The sequence below is a fragment of the Taudactylus pleione genome, unplaced genomic scaffold (genome assembly GCF_031769625.1).
Source record: "Taudactylus pleione unplaced genomic scaffold, aTauple2 ptg000231l, whole genome shotgun sequence".
NCBI classification, from domain to species: Eukaryota; Metazoa; Chordata; class Amphibia; order Anura; family Myobatrachidae; genus Taudactylus; species Taudactylus pleione.
This window is the reverse complement of record NW_028284633.1, coordinates 4,912,088-4,933,930: the sequence shown is the minus strand read 5'-3', so window position 1 is coordinate 4,933,930 and position 21,843 is coordinate 4,912,088. Positions and strand designations below refer to the sequence as shown.

The 21,843-nt window shown below is 47.7% G+C and overlaps 1 protein-coding gene across 3 annotated transcripts in view; it reads left to right on the top strand.

The window, feature by feature from the left end:
• The window catches only part of LOC148516927 (uncharacterized), a 60,195-nt gene that overhangs the window by 37,658 nt on the left and 694 nt on the right, over positions 1-21,843 (top strand). For all 3 annotated transcript variants that reach the window (XM_088479391.1, XM_088479392.1, XM_088479393.1), the window contains exons 7-14: positions 1-153; positions 328-457; positions 773-847; positions 4,934-5,023; positions 10,641-10,795; positions 12,278-12,448; positions 15,975-16,042; positions 17,539-17,643. In XM_088479391.1, the coding sequence (XP_088335517.1) occupies positions 1-153; positions 328-457; positions 773-847; positions 4,934-5,023; positions 10,641-10,795; positions 12,278-12,448; positions 15,975-16,042; positions 17,539-17,643 (947 nt within the window). The remainder of the gene's footprint in view (positions 154-327; positions 458-772; positions 848-4,933; positions 5,024-10,640; positions 10,796-12,277; positions 12,449-15,974; positions 16,043-17,538; positions 17,644-21,843) is intronic.

The following is a 21,843-nucleotide window of genomic DNA, read 5'->3' as shown; positions in this document are numbered from 1 at the left end:
TTTCCTCTTTGACTTGGAAGAAGAATTTGAGAGCAACATGTACAACTTCCAGGTGTGTGATGTGGTGATAAGCCACGAGCAGGATTTCCGCCGAGTCTACCTGCCCTACGTCACCAACCAGAGCTACCAGGACCGGACCTTCCAGAGGCTGATGTAAGGAGACCTGTCCTGTCCCTGTAATGATTACTCACCTATGATTATAAATCAGGGGCCCAGGGTTTCCTCTGCACAGAGCGTGCCCTGAGGATATGGGGTGTGATGGTCATTATGCTGTATTTTCTCCATGTTTGAAGCGCGCCAGGATATTTACTTGTCTTTGTGTGGCAGGAGTGACAACCCAAAGTTTCAGCAAGTTCTGGCAAAGTTGGAAAGTGACCCCGTGTGCCAGAGGTTGAGCCTGAAATCCTTCCTCATACTTCCCTTCCAGAGGATCACCCGTCTCCGCCTGCTCCTACAGGTAACGTTACCCCCCCCATTACTAATCTGTCATATGTAATGTCTGGTGACGCGTTTCACTAATTTTACTCAGTAACAATCAAATCGCTCAACCAGATCTGCATGGGCGATGCGGCTGGTCTTCATCCTGGGAGCTCCGTCATTAGCTGCCTACAGTCTATATCGTGGCAGCTGTAGCTCATGAAGCTGAGGTTTGGGAAGGATTCCCAGACCTGTCCTGAATATACTTGTGTCCAGATAAGCGGCTGTCACCTGGGTCACTGCAACGTACAATAACTCTCCTATTGTCTTACTCTGATTTCCTCCCCCGCTACAGAATATATTGAAGAGATCAGCGCCAGGATCTAATGAGGAGCTACAAGCCACCGAGGCTCACAATGCACTGGAGAAGGTAAGACGATATGGCAGATTCTAACACAGGGGAACCAAGATATATATAATGGATTTAAAATACTGTAATATAAAATAGTGGCTGCTCAGATGAACTCAATGGTCTTTCACGGGTGTTTAATCTAGACTAGAATAAAAGGCATATAGTGTCCCCCCAGCACACTGCGTAAGGCCAGCAATCAGATTTCAATACGACATGATAATAGAAATCCAGAGATCTTAGTTGCATACAACCGCAAAAATATGTTTAAGCACCGGGCGGCGTTACGGCGTCTTTGTACAGGTTGTACCTAATAGGGCTGCAATCAGAAATTATGGGGCCCGGGACTGTCAAAAAAAAGGCATCAGGGTCCCCCTCACATGCCGCGGCATACAGGGGCAAGCACAGATTTTGACGGGAGGGGTTTCTATAATCACCCTTCAAAAAAATAAATATATATATATATATATTTACACACTGTGTATATAATATGGGAACAAGGGGGGCTGGGCTGCACGTCTTAATTTAAACATAATACGAGGTGCCACCATGCTGATTCCTGTAGTTATAATACAGAAAGAAGGGAAAATGCAGATGCACACTCTAAGCACTGAGAATAATGATTATCAGATTATATATAATAAACTGTAACAATTAACATAGTTTTATAATTAGTTTCTTAGTACATGTTTGCCCACCTACCACGTCACGATGACCTCACCAGGTGGGTCCCTACATCCCCAATACTGTCACATTATGTACATTTATCTAGGACTTACCTATAATAGTTCCCATTATATGTGTGTACTGCAATGCACAGAACCCATACTAATTACTATCACCTGGGGCAGGTAGGAGAAGTGCTAGCCCAGGAGAAGGGGTTTCACCTTCAATTGTACCTTAAAAAAATAAATAAATATATATATATATATATATATATATATATATATATATACATACCCATACTCCTTCATTAAGGATCACACTCCAAATACAAGTCCCTCTCCCTTATTAGAAAGTATACCATAGATCTGCCTCCCCACTCACTCATATACATCATACACATAGGCCCTCATTCAGAGCCGTACGCTCTGAGCAGAGCGCACGCTCTGAATGAGGGGCGCCCTCCATGAAAATGGAGCGTCCTCCTGGACGCTCGTATAGCTGTGGGTCACCACCCACAGGCTATACGAGCGTGCAGTTTGTTGGCCGCGATGGTCTCGACCATCGCGACCATCGAAACTGCGAGCCGGAGCCTGCGGTTGAGGTTTTCAACCGCAAGCTCCGGAGTGATTTTGGCTCTATCAGAGCCAAAATCACTCCCACTGACATCACTAGTGATGTCAGTGGGCCGGCTTCTGACGGGAGGCGTTCCCATGGGAACGCCCCCGTCAGGGAGGCACGCCCACCAAAGGGGGCGTGCTGTCAATCAACATCGACAGCACGCCCCCTTTGATCAGACACAACGAGCGAAGGACTTTCCTTCGCTCGTCGCGTCTGGCGCATGCGCACGACGGAGCTCCCTCCGTCGTGCGCATGCTCAGTGCACACCATCGACCCACTTGCGAGCGGACAGCCGCTTGCGAGTGGGTCTGAATCAGGCCCATAGTCTTCATTTTGCCAACTATCATTGAAAAACATGTCCCAAATCTGCAATGCCCCCCACTCACTGATTACAACCCCCGCACTTTCTCCTCACCCCTTGTTAAATGTCAGAATATCTATTGTGATCCTCACCTGGCTGCCTGTGGTTGGCCCTGCCATCTCCTCCTGATCCTGAATACAGTACCACAGCCTCCTGCGCTCTGATTGGTGGATAGTTCCAGCCATTCACCAATCAGTGCATGAATACCAGGGCCGTCGCTAGGGTAGTGCGGCCGGTGCCATTGCACAGGGCACCACAGGTCAGGGGGCGCTGTTTGGACCTGTCAAATTTCTGTTTATTATCATTCTTGCTTGTAGCTTCCTCTTATTTCATCCCCAGGATCTCCTGGCTTTTCCTATCTCTTCCCTGGGCCTTCTACATGAAGCCATGGCCCCATTTTTGGGTGCATTATGTCCCTTTGAAAAATGAGGGGGCCGCCAATGCTCTTTCTGGCACATGACACCAAAATGTCTAGTTACGGCTCTGATGAATACATCCCACCACTGTGATTGGTGGATGACTGGAGCGATTAACCAATCGGCATCGCACAGCGGCACCTCACTAACTACACTGCAGCTAAACAGAGGAGCTGCCGGCCGCCAGATGCTGTGTGCAGTCACAGTGACCTGAAGTATGCTGCTCTCATTGTATATACAGACACAATTAGAGCGGCCAGGGAGCGTCCTCTACCTGCATGCCCCCAGCCCAGTCTGTCCCTAGTGTGCGGGCAAAGCACTCCAGTCCCCGCAGTGACCCCCCCCCACCCCCCGTTTGGCTGCCCTGGTCCGTAACCCTACATGATGATAGCACCCATATAATTGCATACGGGTATGCCACAAACACTGCTAGTAGTGACCAACACATCAACATTTTTCTCAGTAAATAATATCTGTAACGGGGCTATTGTAATGAAATGTCCCCCAAATGTCAGCAATAAGCCATGCAATCCACACACGCAAAGGAATCAAACCAGAGATGTCCCTAAATTAAGTTATGTGTAATAATATCATGCTGACTAAAGCTGGCAATATATTATTACATCAAAATAATAAAATTCATGGCTCCAGCGGCTGCTTAAATCCCAGATAAGGGTGCTCTGTACATTGGTGTGCAGTCACCGAGGCATGCCTCTGTTAGTGGGGACCCTATATGCACGCAGGCTACTTGGAGGCCTCTTCAACTGGTAAAGCACTTGAGTTGTTGCCAATAGTCTCATTTAGAAATGTGTATTTAAATGTAGTGAACGAGGTTTCCATTAAGTCCAACCCATGGTAAACCGCAGACTACGATGGTCTCATTCTTCGAACAAAGGTCACATATATTTTAATACCATGTAAATAGTGTTATTCTATTCTGTTCATCTCCTACTTCACACAGAGCCATCTATTTTGAGTGTACCAATCGCCTACAAACCCAGCCCCCCCTCTCACTCTCCCTCACACACACACACACCACACACACACACACACACACCCCACCCCCCCTCTCACACACACACACACACACACACACACACACACCCCACCCCCCCTCTCACTCACACACACACACACACACCCCCCCTCTCACACACACACACACACACCCCCCTCTCACACACACACACACACACACACACACACACACACCCCCTCTCACACACACACACACACACACACACACACACACCCCCTCTCACTCACACACACACACACACACACACCCCCTCTCACTCACACACACACACACACACCCCCCCTCTCCCTCACACACACACACACACACACACACCCCTCTCACTCACACACACACACACACACACACACCCCCTCTCCCTCACACTCACACCCCACCCCCCCCTCTCCCTCACACACACACACACACACCTCTCACTCTCACTCACACACACACACCCCACCCCCCCCTCTCACACACACCACACACCCCACCCCCCCTCTCACACACACACACACCCCACCCCCCCCTCTCCCTCACACACACACCCCACCCCCCCTCTCACTCACACACACACACACCCTCTCCCTCACACACACACCCCACCCCCCCTCTCACTCTCTCACACAACCCCCGCCCCCCCCCCACACACACACACACATCCCCCCCACACACACCCCACCCCCCCTCTCACTCACACACACCCCCCCCACACACACACACCCCACCCCCCTCTCCCTCACACACACACACACACACACATTTATGGTCTAAACTTTGCAGCCTACCAGTTTGCAAGGTACTGGTGACCTTGGCCAGGGCTGGTGGAAGAAGCCATTTTGTGGGCTGATCTAGTGACTTAATTGTCTCTGTTTTCAAGAATATTTGTTTCATTTAAACAGAAAATGCCTGATTTATGCTTTAATGTTACTTATGACTAATTCTTACATTGCACAATGTGGCCCAGCTGCCCTGTCCTGCCCACCCCTGTGTACGATGCTATATCTCATGTTGTGTCTGTCTCACAGCTGATCAGAGACTGTAACGAGAGTGTACAGAGAATGAAGGACACCGAGGAGCTGATACTCCTAAACCAGAAGATTCAGTTTGAATGTAAGGTGAGTACCCGGGGAGGTACCTAGCCTGGTTCTCCTGCTCCTTTCTGCCATAGTGCTCCACAGAGCCGCATGGTGGGGAAAACAAGACCCTTGTAAAACAGGGACATATACGGGAGATTAAATACATGCAGATATGAAAACAGTGTGGCTGGCCCATGGCAAAGCTTTGTATTCTAAAGAAAAGAGGGAAACGGCTGAGTACCGTAAGTGTGCGTATGATTCCTATGCTGAGAACTTTTCCCTCAACTTTGCTGCTTTTTCAATTTTGTGCTTCAAGTGTACTAAGGGTCTGATTCAGAGCCGGACGCTCTGACCAGAGCGCTCGCTCTGAATCAGGGCCCTCCTAAACGGGGCTATTTGGCACAATTTGAGGATAGGTGTATGTTTAGACATCTGTGGTATAGATGGGATTAGGAAAGGTGTGAAGGTGTACCAGTGTGAGTAGTATAGGTGGGAGTAGGGTAGGTGTGAGGGTGTACCAGTGTGAGTAGTATAGGTGTGAGGGTGTACCAGTGTGAGTAGTAGAGGTGGGAGTAGGGTAGGTGTGAGGGTGTACCAGTGTGAGTAGTATAGGTGGGAGTAGGGTAGGTTTGAGGGTGTACCAGTGTGAGTAGTATAGGTGGGAGTAGGGTAGGTGTGAGGGTGTACCAGTGTGAGTAGTATAGGTGGGAGTAGGGTAGGTGTGAGGGTGTACCAGTGTGAGTAGTAGAGGTGGGAGTAGGGTAGGTGTGAGGGTGTACCAGTGTGAGTAGTATAGGTGGGAGTAGGGTAGGTGTAAGGGTGTACCAGTGTGAGTAATATAGGTGGGAGTAGGGTAGGTGTGAGGGTGTACCAGTGTGAGTAGTATAGGTGGGAGTAGGGTAGGTGTGAGGGTGTACCAGTGTGAGTAGTATAGGTGGGAGTAGGGTAGGTGTGAGGGTGTACCAGTGTGAGTAGTATAGGTGGGAGTAGGGTAGGTGTGAGGGTGTACCAGTGTGAGTAATATAGGTGGGAGTAGGGTAGGTGTGAGGGTGTACCAGTGTGAGTAGTATAGGTGGGAGTAGGGTAGGTGTGAGGGTGTACCAGTGTGAGTAGTATAGGTGGGAGTAGGGGAGGTGTGAGGGTGTACCAGTGTGAGTAGTATAGGTGGGAGTAGGCGAGGTGTGAGGGTGTACCAGTGTGAGTAGTATAGGTGGGAGTAGGGTAGGTGTGAGGGTGTACCAGTGTGAGTAGTATAGGTGGGAGTAGGTTAGGTGTGAAGGTGTACCAGTGTAAGTAGTATAGGTGGGAGTAGGGGAGGTGTGAGGGTGTACCAGTGTAAGTAGTATAGGTGGGAGTAGGGGAGGTGTGAGGGTGTACCAGTGTGAGTAGTATAGGTGGGAGTAGGGGAGGTGTGAGGGTGTACCAGTGTGAGTAGTATAGGTGGGAGTAGGGTAGGTGTGAGGATGTACCAGTGTGAGTAGTATAGGTGTGAGTAGGGTAGATGTGAGGGTGTACCAGTGGGAGTAGGTTAGGTGTGATTGTTTACCAGTGTGAGTAGTATAGGTAGTAGGGTAGGTGTGAGGGTGTACCAGTGTGAGTAGTATAGGTAGTAGGGTAGGTGTGAAGGTGTACCAGTGTGAGTAGTATAGGTATGAGTAGGGGAGGTTTGAGGATACACTTGTCGAGAGGTCTGGTAAATTAAGGCTGGAACCACAATTTCTACATCCAAGTGTTAGCGAGAAACCACCTTGGGAAGGAAGCCCTGGCGTGTTCGAAAAACAGCCCTATCCTGATGAAGTATCAAAAAGGGGAAGCGACATGAAAGCACCCCTAAATCCAATAACCTACGGGCAGATGTTATAGCCAGAAGGAACAGAGTCTTCGCGGTGAGCCATTTGCTATCCACTGATTCCAGAGGTTCAAATGGAGGTTCCTAAAGTGCTTTGAGCACCACTGACAAATCCCATGGAGCCACAGGAGGGACAAAGGGAGGTTGTATCTGTATAACACCTTGCATGAAGGTGTGAACATCTGGTATAGTAGCAAATCTGGCGCTAAAACCAGATAGACAAAGCAGAAAATTGCACTTTGAGAGATGCTAGGCAGAGGCCTAGATCCAGTCCAGCCTGAAAGGCAAGAATTTGAGCAACTTTAAAGACCTGATAGTCAAAGTTTCGTAGAGCACACCATTGGAAATACTGTATGAATGCCAAATTCAGTGGTAAATCCTGGCTGAGGCCGGTTTACATGATCTGAGCATCGTCTGGACCACAGAGCTGGAGAATCCCTTAGCCGTTAGGAGGGATGTCTCAAGAGCCAAGCCATTAAAGACAGATGGGCTAGGTCTGGATGTAGACATGGACCTTGAGACAACAGGTTTACTCGTAGAGGAAGAAGATCCGAGTACCAATGACGTCTGGGCCAAGCTGGAGTTATTAACAGGACTGTGCCTCCCTCCTGTCTGAATTTCTGAACCTCTCAAGAAAGCAGGGATATTGGAGGGAAGAGAGATGCCAACTGGAAGGTCCATGTCACCAACAAGGCATCTATGAAGGCTGCATCGGGGTCCTATGTTCTTGCTTCATAAACTGGAAGTTTGTTGTTGTTGTCCCGAGGCTATGAGATTCACTTCTGGAAGACCCCATTTGTCCACCAGAAGCTGAAAGACTTCTGGATGTAGAGACCATTCTCCTGCATGCAACTGAGAATCCCCGGTCTGAACAATGCAGAGATGGCTGCGAGATTGCGTTTGGCCCATGTGAGAATACGGGACACTTTAGTCATTGCTTTGAGTGCCCCCTTGATGATTGAGGTAAGCCACAGCCGTGGCGTTGCAAGACTCTTACTTGCCTGATTTTCCGAATATTCTGAGCCAGAGTGAGAGCTCGAAGCTCCAGGATTTTGATTGGTAACATTGCCTTGACTTGGGACCTTCGGCCCTGGAAGGAGTGTTGGCCGGTTACTGTGCCCCATCCTTGGAGGCTTGCATCCATGGTGAGGAGAGCCCAGTCCGGGATCCAAAACGGACAACCCTGGTTCAAATGGGGAGTCTGTAGACACCAGACTAGGGACAGGCAAACCTCTGGGAGGAGGCTCATTATCTGGGATTTGAGCAAATGGGCTTGCCCGTTCCACCTGGAGAGAATCGGGTGTTGTAGGGGCCTGGAATGAAACTGGGCGAACTCCACCATGTCGAAGGTGGACACCATTGATTCCAAGTACTGCATTGAAGAGTGAATCGATATTCTGCGATTGTGAAGTAGTCTGTACTGTAGTGCTGAAATCTTGTCTGTCGTCGGGAAGATTCTCTGAACTCGTGAGTCCAGGAGAGCTCCCAAATATACCATCCTTTCAGAGGGTGTCCGGGAAGACTTTTTCCAGTTGATCAGCCAACCGTGCGTTTGTAGAAAGGCAATGGTTACCTGCAAATGGCATTAAAGAGTCTTTGGGGAGCTTGCCAACAGCAAAAGATCGTCCAAGTATGGGAGCAGTCTGAGCCCTTGGCGACGAAGAGAGGCCGCTATAATTGCTATGATCTTGGTAAAGACCCGAGGGGCTGTTGAAAGGCCAAACGGCAGAGCCTGAAATTGGTAATGTTGCTGTAGTATAGCAAACCGGAGATATTGTTGATGAGAATGCGCTAGAGGTACATGTTGGTAAGCGTCCAGAATTTCCAGGGATACCATAAAATCTTCAGGCTCCATAGCTAGGATAATAGAACGGAGAGTTTCCATACGAAACTTGGGCACCCTGATATACTTGTTCAGAGATTTGAGAATGAGGATAGGCCGATGAGAACCATTCGGCTTCTGAAGTAAGAAAAGGGTAGAATAATAGCCCTTGCCCTGTTGTGAGGAAGGGACCTGAATTATTACTCCTGAACTTTTGGGGGGTCACTTCAGAAAGGGGAAGGAGTATCCGTGGGACATCACTTCTCTTACCCAGGTATCTGACGTGGTTTGATGCCAAACATGGGCGAATTGAAGAAGTCGGCCTCCAACCCTGAGAGCTCCCAGGGAGAGGCCCGCTCCGTCAGGCTGCAGGCTTGTCCTCAGACTTGACAGGTGGACATCTACTAGCCCAGGCCTGTTTGGCCCTAAGCTTGGAGGCCTTGGCTGATGTCTGTTGCCGTGGAAAGGACTGACCCTTGAGGGGGGCAAGGATGACGTCCTAGGTTTTGTATTATAGGTGGAGGGCAGGAACGCCATCTTGGAAGCTGCCAAAGTAGTCACAATTTTATCTAGCTCTGGACCAAATAGGATGTCTACCGAATAAGGCAGAGACTCCAGAGCCCATTTTGAGTCTGAATCTGCTTTCCAGGAATAGAGCAAACAATATGACGGGCCGCTCCTAAAGTGGCAGATATCCTGGAGGCCAGGAGAGCTGTATCCATAGCTGTCTCACCTAAGTAGGAGGCTGTATCTCTAATGTGAGATACATAGGAGAGTTGTTCCCTTGAAGCATTAGGGGGAAGTGTTTCTTCTAGGGCCTCTGCCCAACTCTCAATGGCTTTTGCCACCCAGGCCGTAGACCTAGCAGGACGAGTAATAGCTCCTGTAAGAGAATGAATAGATTCATGACAAGCTTCTATAAGTCTATCTGTAGTCTCCTTCAAGGAGGTTGTAGTATGAATGGGTAAGGTGTCATTTCTAACCAGACGTGTTACATGAGAATCCACCGCTGGGGGAACTTCCCATTTAGTACAATCAGTAGCTGGAAGAGGGTAAAAGGAGCTGAACCGTTTTGGAATTTGAAAGCTTTTACCTGGCATATTCCAAGCTTCACTCATGTGATCAGATGGCTGGTCTGATTGAGGGAACTCTGGTAAAACTACCTTTTGTCATTTAAAAAGTGCATCATCTTCTATTTGCAAAATGGATGTTACAGCTCTGACTAGAGCAGGTATATTTAGCTTAGAGGGCGGCTCCTCTTCTCTGAAGACGGAGCCAGAGTGAGAGAGATCTGCCCATTTAGTAAAAAAAAAAAAAGTAAATTAAATCATAAAATGAAAGCTTGGCCTGCTTAGTGCAACACTGTTATAATGGTGACCCAGGTCCTACCGGACACCAATGGAAATGGAAATGCCCTCAGGCTGTGGGCGGGGTATAGGGGGAGGGACCGGAGCATCCTGGGATTGAAAAACTTTGCTGTTGGTGTCCGGTCCTCCAGGTCCCACCTACACCCCAATGTCTCCCTGTGGAGCCATATGGACCCTGAAGAAATTATTTTATTGCTTAATTGTGTGTGGTGTATGTATGTATGTGTGTGGAGATATTATATATATCTCATGTGTGTATGTAACATTATTCACTAAAAAAACATATTTGGCAAGATGTGACAATTAGTCTGGGCAGATGCCCTCCGACCACTATTGGTTTAGGCTTCATATAGAGGGCGGTATGTACTAAGCATGGCTTCCTTGAATGCGGTACATCCCGTCTCTCTTCGAGTACATGCCGCGGTTGATTACCGTGGTATGTACCTAGAATATCGCAAAGGACAGCTCTCCCGATAAGATTCCCCTGGCTAGAGGGATCTCTGGGTTTAACACCATTTTCAGGGATTTTTACCGCATTTTCCCCTTTAGTTCATCCCACCTAGCATGTGATGATAAGTTTCAGAGTAAGGATTTTAATCCTATTTCTTGTCTCTTCAGATCTTTCCACTGATCTCCCAGTCTCGCCGTCTGGTTAAACATGGAGAGGTCACGTCTCTCGAGTTCAATTCTCAGAGCTTCAAATGGAAGGTCACAAGTCGACCTGTCTACCTACATCTCTTCAATGACTGTCTGCTGCTGTCTCGCGTGAGAGAGTGAGTCTAATTCTGTTGCGGCCTCTCTGGACACAGCCTTGTGGTCTTTTCTGCAGCTGTTTCATACATTAGGGCGTGCCAATGGGTCTCTCCTATAGGGGCAAATATCTACATGTTCTCATAAATGTTACCATAGAGATCAGTTATAGTGCCACAACTGGATTTGTTTGTTCATATGTAGCTTATTCGATTGCTCAAAACACTGTATTGTATCTCTTGTATGCTGGGAACATGGAGTGAAAATGGAATCCTAGATCAGAGTAATGGGTAAATAAATTACAGTGACTCAGTATTATTTGGAGAAAACACAATACACACACACAATTGCCTTAAGCAAGTAGATGGAGCAAGGCCTTTGGCTTTCCAGTAGGAAGACCGGCGTGTGCATTTCTGTGTACACTGCCCATGCTGCTATGTATGGGTTACACTTGCAGGGGTAGCCAACCCGGGTCCTCGAGAGCTACCAACAGTTCATGTTTTCCAGACCACCTGTGAATCTGTAGAATGTGTCGGTTAGGAATTAATGCACCACATGTTTGAAAATGTGACGGTTAGTAATGAGGCCCTGATTCAGAGCCGGACGCTATTTGCGCTCGCTCGTTCAGAAAAAAGGGGCTGGCTATTCAAGTGAACCGTTCGCTCTTTGTGGTCTGTTGACGCCTCTATGTCTGAACGAGCGAACAAAACTTGCGGTCGTAATTTTGAAAAATACGCCCCCTGGCCGCTCGCATCATACGTCATGTCCGCTATTTAATAGATTAATCAAGTACATCAAACAGCGTATGAACTGCTCGCTATTCTTGTGGTTGGTTTTTCCTACCGCTATCTTGCGAGCAGTTCTGACTATAAAACAACCAAGTGACGTGGTCAATGACGCTGCTGTTTTAATTATGCACACCCTTAAAACGCCCGTTTTGACCTTTAAGCACGCCTGCGATCTAATTCCACACCCCTGTTTTCAAGCACCTTCCCCTGTTACCACCCACATACGCCTCATTCTGTCACTCAAAATAGCAGCCATTCGCTATTTAGCGAACAAACGATTTTCGGCCGCACTGACTGGTTCGCACATGCGTATTACAAACCGTACGCATGCGCAGATGTGCGAACATCGCTCGGAACGAGCGAACGGCCGCTTACGAGTGGCTCTGAATGAGACCCTGACTACGCCTGTGGGTGGTCTGAAAAACATGACCTGTCACTTGCTCTAGAGGACCGGGTTTGCTACCCCCTGGCCGGGCTGGGGGTGGTCTAGGCAGATGCCATAGCTCCTGGCTCCACCACTGGGTGCCGGTAATGTGGGAGAGCGAGATCAGCACAGGATTTATATAGTCCCCCTATAATTTTACTATGGGACCCAGGAGTGTTAGTGCCGTTAGTCTGTTGACCAAAATGTCCCCGATAAATTGTTACACTGACTCCTCTCTCCCCGTCCTCTGTTTATATGTGACCACGTAATCCTATGTCTTCGCTGTCTTCTAGGGGAGGGCGTTTCGTGGTGTTTGATCACGCCTCCGAATTCCGAGTAGAACGATGTGAGATCAAATTGCACTCTAACCAGAAGAACATTTTCCGCGTATTCCTGCGCGAGAGCGCTGCCGGGGCAGCTCACGACGTGCGTGAGACCGAATACATCTTCCGGACGGAGACACAGTGAGTGATTGTTCATTATACAGCCAGATGATTACTGATGAATACTAAGAAGCAGCTTCCGGGTGAGGCCAGGTCAGGAAGGGACCAAAAATGTCACTGTATGCAAAGAGGTGCAGATATAGCCCCCTCCATAGCCTGCAGGCCTAGCGCCGATAGTTCATATGATAATGGCACTGCAGCACCAAGGATTAACCCCCTCAATGTCATAGCCTCCATCATGACCGTGTGGGCTGGGTCTCCGGCCACAAATCTCACCGCCATAAGCCCCACCTCCATGTCGCGCTCCAGCCACCTTCGTGTAGACCTCTGAAGTGGTGGCTGCAGGAGGAAGAGCCAATCACGTCTCAGCTTTCTCTTGCACTCATTGTCTTAGCTGAATGGAGAGTGGCTGAGCGAGTAGAGGGTCCTGGGAGGGAAAGGAGCTTCCTCCCCCTCACATACTACCTCTGTTACTCTGCCAATCACTGCTCTAATTATACTGTGACTGCAGGAGACACAAGGCAAAGAGATGACACCTTCTGCACATTGTAGCCATCTCACACAGGGGCTTATTCATCAACCGATAAATGGCCCGGTAACCATGCGGAAACGCCAGTTTCCACATTTTTAAGTTACCAGGCCATTCATCATTAGGGGTCCGATAGGACCCCTCCCGGTATTCAGCAAACTCCAAAGACTGAAAGTTTTTGGAGTTTGCCCCTGAGAACAAGAGCCATCCTCATGCGGAGCTTGTTCTCGAAACCCCACTCTTTCCTATGGGAAGGAGTTCCGGGGATGCGAAGAGGGATCCCTCTGCCGCCTCCTCACTCCCTCCCGGCGGCTTTACGAGCTCACGCATGTGTAGCCAGGATGACGGGAAGCAGGTAAGTAACGCAGCTACAGAAGAAACTGTGATACTAACCGCGGGGACAACTGCTTTTCGGAGCAGTTGTCCCCTCACCGGAGCACTGATGAATTGCTCCGGTGTCAGGCTTCCCCCCGCTGCGAGTTCGATACTAAAGTAACCCTTGCAGCGAGTCCAAAACGTCATACAGCCTTCGATGATGTATAGGGCCCACAATGAGAAATTGGTGCAAATCTTAAGCCTCATACACACTGGTTGATGTGTGTACTGAGCAATGTCGGACGCAACGGGCCCCGGTGGGGGTGCCGGCATCGGTAAGTGCATACACATCGGTAAGTGCGGAGCGCGCATCGTTCATTGCATAGTACATACACACTGGACGATTTGAACAATTTATTGTGCAAAAGATATAGTTATCATTCATATCGTTCAAAAAAAATCGTCCAGTGTGTATGCGGCTTTAATGGTATAATTCTCAATGACATCTAAAAAGTGGTGGTACCTTAATTTTGTATCGCTGCTTCTCACAGTGATACCTGCTCAGGTACTGCCAGTATTCATCAATACTCGTCCAACGACGTGTCACATTGTCTCCCTCCTTGGTGGTGTCCTTTTCTGGCCTAATGCTGCCAGCAACAGGTTAATTAGGCTTACACTGTTTTAATTTGGTGAGGATCCATCACAACTGGAGAGGCTTCGCGGTTCCCCATTGCTGACTATTGGAAAGATATAATTAACACCATTTCAGTAGTGAATATAATTAAGGCGACACCCCCATTGAGTCTAAGAGGCATATTCATTTACTCATTATGGAGTGCTAATTGTCACCTGATTAAGTATCCATATAGGGGCTGGCTGTTGTCCTGTCCATAAGAGCTGGCTGTTGTCCTGTCCATAGGGGCTGGCTGTTGTCCTGTCCATAGGGGCTGGCTGTTGTCCTGTCCATAGGGGCTGGCTGTTGTCCTGTCCATAGGGGCTGGCTGTTGTCCTGTCCATAGGGGCTGGCTGTTGTCCTGTCCATAGGGGCTGGCTATTGTCCAGGGGGTGCTCTGTCCTTCAGGGGTGCTCTGAGTCTTCACCCACCCCTAGTGTGAAAAAAAAAAAAATAATAATAATTTTTTGTGTGCGTGTTAGCCACACCTGTCATCGGCGTAGCTGTGCAGGGTTCTGTGCTGCTGTCTGTCAAGGGCTGCTGCCCAAAAAATAAAACCAACAATTTTTTTTGTGTGCATAGTGAGTATGGAGGACAGTCACATGACTAGAGAGCAAGATCCACATACCAGTCTTGTAGCTGCCGGCAGCAGTCATGATGACGATGTAAGGCCGTCACCGTCATCTATGAAGGCCGATGTACCAGGGCTTAAGTCAGGCTAAAAAAAAAAAATCTACTTTTTACCTTGTTAAAGCAAAAAAAAATTAAAGCGAAGTCCGCTTTAGAGAAACACAAAATTGGCAATATGCCATTCACTACACGAAGTGGCAAGGAAAGGATAAGGCCTTGGCCTTTATTTTTTGACTGGTGGTTCTAGTGATGATTTAAGCCCCTCTGCTTGTAGGAGAGGTACAAAAAAAATAAAAATTGTTAAGACGAGTCAGACACCGGAACCAACTGTGTGCTCCAAAAAATCACAAATCCCAGAGGAGAGTGCAAGTGTGTCAACCCGACGGCACAAGTCGCACAACAGTGACATTCAGCCAAGGTTTCTCAGCCCTTAAGGCTGCTACACGGCCCAAAGGCCGCATCCTGCTTCACGGCCCAAAGGCCACCTGTCGTTACTCCTCAATAGCCCTCAAGGCTGTAATAGCCGCAACTTACCAAGAGTTCTAGGCATCAAGGCTGTTGCAAGACTGGTTCCTTCCTAATCATAGCTCTCTATTCCACTACTACTCAGCCCGGAGGCTGCATCAACAATTAACTATCAATTATCAATTCTTCATCTTCAGCCAGGGGCTGCACCAATTATCAATTCTTCAGCCAGGGGCTGCACCAATTATCAATTCTTCAGCCAGGGGCTGCACCACCAATTATCAATTCTTCAGCCAGTGGCTGCACCAATTATCAATTCTTCAGCCAGGGGCTGCACCAATTATCAATTCTTCAGCCAGGGGCTGCACCACCAATTATCAATTCTTCAGCCAGTGGCTGCACCAATTATCAGCTATCGATTCTTCAATCCTCAAGGGGTACCCCAACCATCATCTTTGCACAGTCCTCAACTCTATTGATCAATCAGTTTTGATCCAGCTAGCTGGATGCAACCTTTTGGCCCTTTTAACTAGATGAAAAAAATCAATATTGTGAGGTAGTCAAAATTGACTAAAAACGAGTGGAAATAAATGTTATTGAAGTTAATGATACTGTAGGAACAAAAACAGGCCCATTTTATGTGATTTTTAGCTGTTTTTATGATTTTTTTTTTAAAGAAAAAATCCAAAAACAAAACACGGAGGTGAGGTTTTGGCAAAACCATTCCAGATCCAAAACCAGGGAAGATCCAGATCCAAAACCAAAACACGGGGGTCAGTGCACATCACTAGTAAATAGGGGCCTTAGTCCTTATTCCATGTGTACATTGTAGATTTTATTGATCTTTCCCATGTGTGGTTATGTTGGTTGTTTATGCTGATAATGTTGACCACAAGTAGAGTAAAAATAAACGATTAAACGTTTCCTCTCCCCAGGAGCCAGAAGCTGAGGTGGATCTGTGCGTTATCGCCCACTAAAGAGGAGATAGACTTGCGGGATCACGGTGAGATATTGATCTGGGATTCCTCTACTGTACAAATCCAATGGCCAATAATCTGTGAAGTCCTTTTGTGCTGAGGAAAGGATAAGTGGGGGCTCCTCATCCCCTCCGTTACCCCCCTAATGTTAAAGACCCCTTGCTCATTGCACATCAGTATAACGCTGGACACACTGATGGGCTTTGGGGCTCATTGTAGTTTTTCCCCGGCAGCCACCTTGTAGATTGTTTGGTTACAGTCATCGGCTGGTTCCTGTGTAATATATGTAATTGTATTGCTATCCCTTTATTTTATCAGTGGTTGGATACATTCTCCAGCTGAGGGATCTGAAGTTGCCTGTATCGTCCCCCTCGGCTCTTCAAGGGTTTTGCACTCTTATATATGCAACACATTATATTTGTGTATCTAACCCCCCCCCCCCCTTGGGGATTCCAGCCTTATGTTCCCATTATTACACGGAGACCCCCCACCCACAGTTGGTAGCCTTTGTTATGGTGAGACCATCCCAGCCTGGGGGTTGTGCGGCTTTGTATGGTGGCGTCTGCATTGACCATTGGGTGTTTGCTTTAATAGCTGGCAGGCGATAATATATTTATTATTAAGTGGGTCTTAGGGCCTGATTCAGAGCCGGACGCTCTGACCAGAGCGCTCGCTCTGAATCAGGGCCCTCCTCCATGAAAATGGAGCGGCCTCCTGAACGCTTGTATAGCTGTGGGTCACCACCCACAGCTATAGCGAGCGTCCATGATGATGGTCGTGATGGTCAAAGACCATCGCGACCATTGGGCTTGCGACGAGACCCTGCGGTAGGGTCTCGCTGCCGCAAGCCGAGGAGTGATTTTGGCTCTATCAGAGCCGAAGTCACTCCCACTGAAATCATTACTGATGTCAGACGGTAGGCGTTCCAATGGGAGCGCCTCCGTCTGGCCACCACGCCCCCGGCACGCCCACCAAAGGGGGCGTGCTGTCAGTCACCATCGACAGCACGCCCCCTTTGGTGTGAGACCCCGAGTGACATATTTCTCGTCGCTCGCCGGGTCTCGCGCATGAGCTCCCACCGTCGTGCGCATGCGCAGTCCAACAACATCGACCCGCTAGCGAGCGAACTTTGCTCGCGAGCGGGTCTGAATGACCACCCTAGTACGCTCTGAGCGTAACTTGCTGCTGCTGCATTGTTATACAGTATTTAGCGCTGCAGGTAAGATGCGGGTTTTCCATTCTGTATTGTACACGTACATTTGGGCCACAAAATTACATTGCACTCTCCATGACGCTCTTTGCCCGGTTGGTCATCGCTCCCCTGACTGGGGTCAGCCGCATAGCCCCGTTTTACACTTCACTGCACATGCCCTGTTCTCTGCTAACCCTGGCGCTGTCTCTGGTGCCCGTGCTCTAGGGTCAGGGTGTGGTTAGGGTTACCCTCCTCAGCACTGTAAATCCGCACGCTGGACACTTTGGTTTTGTTACCATGCCTGAATGCTCATTGCTCTATCTTTTCCAGGCCTCTCACAGATGCAATGCTTAAAGTCCTATAAGTCGCGTGAAAATGACGAGCTGTCGCTGGAGAAAGCGGATATCCTGATGGTGACGCAGAACAGCGATGACGGTAAGCACAGACGGTGTAATGGTTAGCATTGCTGCCTTAACAGCACTGAGGTCATGTGTTCGTTACCCACTACGGCACTAACTGTGAGGAGTTTGTATATTCTCCCTGTGCTTGCGTGGGTTTCCTCCGGGTGCTCCGGTTTCCTCCCACACTCCAAAAATATACTGGCTTTGCTGTACTTGAGCTGCCCACCCTCCAGTGTGTACTCTGAAAGAGTTTTCAGTGCAGTCGGGAACCTTGTCAGTGATCAGCGTAGGAGGTTACTTCCCCAAAATGTGGAAAAGATGATGTTCATCAAAATTAATTACAAATTCCATGAGGAAGACCTTTACCAGCACTTACGTCCAAAATATACATTAGCGTCTGACTCTGTAATGGTGGATTCCAGCGGGGACGAATTCATATTGTGTGAAGAAGAGGAGGATGCACACACTGATGGGGATGATGATGATGACGATATCTAATGTATTGTAAGGCCAGTTTGTGTGTGGGATCATTGCCACCAATGTCCACCGCGCATTGGCAGCTTGTTTTGTGGGGGGTCCAAACAAACCAATCATTTCAGCCACAAGTGGCAGTCCCTTTAGCTGAAGTGATTGGTTTAGTTGGTTAATTGGCTCCCAACAAAATTAACCCTAGTGTGTATGTGTGTGAGCATGTGATAGGGAATATAGAGTGTAAGCTCCACTGGGGCAGGGACTGATATGAATGGCCAAATACTCTCTGTAAAGCTCTGCGGAATATGTGTGCACTATATAAATAACTGGTAATAAATAAATATGTTTATAACTTTAAGGCACAGACATGGATAGAGGTGTTATGTGCCGTGTAAATGCACATAGATACACATGTAATGTGTGAGGGTACAGACACTGGTAGAGGTGTTATGTGCCGTGTAAATGCACATAGATACACATGTAATGTGTGAGGGCACAGACACGGGTAGAGGTGTTATGTGCCGTGTAAATGCACATAGATACACATGTAATGTGTGAGGACACGGGTAGAGGTGTTATGTGCCGTGTAAATGCACATAGATACACATGTAATGTGTGAGGACACGGGTAGAGGTGTTATGTGCCGTGTAAATGCACATAGATACACATGTAATGTGTGAGGGCACAGACACGGGTAGAGGTGTTATGTGCCGTGTAAATGCACATAGATACACATGTAATGTGTGAGGGCACAGACACGGGTAGAGGTGTTATGTGCCGTGTAAATACACATAGATACACATGTAATGTGTGAGGGCACAGACACGGATAGAGGTGTTATGTGCCGTGTAAATGCACATAGATACACATGTAATGTGTGGGGGCACAGACACGGATAGAGGTGTTATGTGCCGTGTAAATGCACATAGATACACATGTAATGTGTGGGGGCACAGACACGGATAGAGGTGTTATGTGCCGTGTAAATGCACATAGATACACATGTAATGTGTGAGGGCACAGACACGGATAGAGGTGTTATGTGCCGTGTAAATGCACATAGATACACATGTAATGTGTGAGGGCACAGACACGGATAGAGGTGTTATGTGCCGTGTAAATGCACATAGATACACATACATGTCATGTCCAATCATATTGTTTATACATTAGTTTTACAATATATAAATTGAGCTTGCAGCACACAACGGTAAGGGTGGTGCCGTAGCCTATAATAACTAATATATTCACCATCACGCATTCCGCCGCAGACAGAGTGAAGTGAAGGATCCGCGTTCACTTTATGAGATGAAAAAATGTGTAGGAATGTAATCCAGCATGGTACATAATCTCCGCCAACATGGTATATAATGTCAGCCGGCATGGTATATAATGTCAGCCGGCATGGTATATAATGTCCCCCGGCATGGTATATAATGTCCCCCGGCATGGTATATAATGTCAGCCGGCATGGTATATAATCTCTGCCATGATGGATTAAAGTGCTACATATTTTCTCATCTCATAAAGGGGTAGTTGTACTAAGCCTTGGACACAGATAAAGTACCAACCTAACAGCTCTTAACTGTAATTTTTCAAAAACAGCCTGTAACATGGCAGTTAGGAGCTCATTGGTTGGTACTTTATCTTTCTCCACTTTCTCTTTACTCTTAATTTATCTCCCCATTAATGATTGCTGGTCCTTCACTTCTTTCTGTCGGCGGCAGACTGGGTGCGTGTGTGAATTGATCAGGTAACATGCATTTGACAGAATATGGGAACTGGTACTGTGCTGGTGTCTGCATACAGAATATGGGAAGTGGTACTGTGCAGGTGTCTGCATATAAAATATGGGAAGTGGTACTGTGCAGGTGTCTGCATATAGAATATGGGAAGTGTTACTGTGCAGGCGTCTGCATACAGAATATGGGAAGTGGTACTGTGCTGGTGTCTGTATACAGAATACAGGAAGTGGTACATGTGCAGGTGTCAGTATACAGAATACAAGAAGTGGTACATGTGCAGGTGTCAGTATACAGAATACGGGAAGTGTTACTGTGCTGGTGTCTGTATACAGAATACGGGAAGTGGTACATGTGCAGGTGTCTGCATACAGAATATGGGAAGTGTTACTGTGCTGGTGTCTGCATACAGAATATGGGAAGTAGTACTGTGCTGGTGTCTGTATACAGAATACGGGAAGTGGCACTGTGCAGGTCTGCATACTGAATACGGGAAGTGGTACATGTGCAGGTGTCAGAATACAGAATACGGGAAGTGGCACTGTGCAGGTCTGCATACAGAATATGGGAAGTGGTACTGTGCAGGCCTGCATACAGGATATGGGAAGTGGTACTGTGCAGGTGTCAGTATACAGAATACGGGAAGTGGTACTGTGCAGGTGTCTGCATACAGAATATGGGAAGTGGTACTGTGCAGGTGTCTGCATACAGAATATGGGAAGTGGTACTTGCAGGTGTCTGCATACAGAATATGGGAAGTGTTACTGTGCAGGTGTCTGCATACAGAATATGGGAAGTAGTACTGTGCTGGTGTCTGTATACAGAATACGGGAAGTGTTACTGTGCAGGTGTCTGCATACAGAATATGGGAAGTGTTACTGTGCAGGTGTCTGCATACAGAATACGGGAAGTGTTACTGTGCAGGTGTCTGCATACAGAATATGGGAAGTGTTACTGTGCAGGTGTCTGCATACAGAATACGGGAAGTGGTACTGTGCAGGTGTCTGTATACTGAATTAGGGTAGTGGTACATGTGCAGGTGTCTGTATACAGAATACGGGAAGTGGTACATGTGCAGGTGTCTGCATACAGAATATGGGAAGTGGTACATGTGCAGGTGTCTGCATACAGACTATGGGAAGTGGTACTGTGCACGTGTCTTTACTTTGAATAAGAACAGATATTGAGGAGTGTGTACAGAATTAGGGCAGTGGAACTGATAGTTTTGCACCTATAGTTAATTTTGGGTACAAGTCCAGCACCCTGAGCATGTGTCCACACATACAGAAAATGATTACATACTGAGAAGTAATCTCCTAGGAAATCAGGGGAGCTCATATATTAATCCCATCTGTGGTATGAGCCATGCTGTAATCCCAGTTCCTGCCAATAGAGGGAGCCCCGTGCATGTAGAAAGAAGTAGGATCTCTTATTACAGCCTCTGAACAGTAGAGAATGAAAAGGCCAAATCATATAGAATCTCTCAAATTACCATCATAAGCTGGATCCCAGCATTTACAATTGGGGGGCTCCCTGGCCAGTTGTTCCATGAGGCTTCTCTGGATATATCTGGAAGCCAGGACATTAAATATCTGCTGCCCCCTCCCCCCTTATTATGACTGCAAAAGCTTCCCCCATGCGATTATATGCCTAGCCCCATGAGGTCTTAATCCTGCCACGTGGGTGTGGCCAGTTACATGTGGGCATGTATAGCCCCTACACCACAGGTTCTCAAACTCTGTCCTCTGGACCCCAAACAGTGCATGTTTTCCAGGTCTCCTCACAGAATCACAAGTGAAATAAATTTGCTCCACCTGTGGATCTTTTAAAATGTGTCAGTGTGTAATGAATACACCTGTGCTCCTGCTGGGTGACCTGGAAAACGTGACCTGTGTGTGGTCCTGAGGACCGAGTTTGAGAACCTCTGATCTACACTATCAGCCCCAATGTCTCCATAAATACATAAACCTAGAAATATTGCATCGATTTGTGAGGAAATGAGAAATACAATTTTAATATTA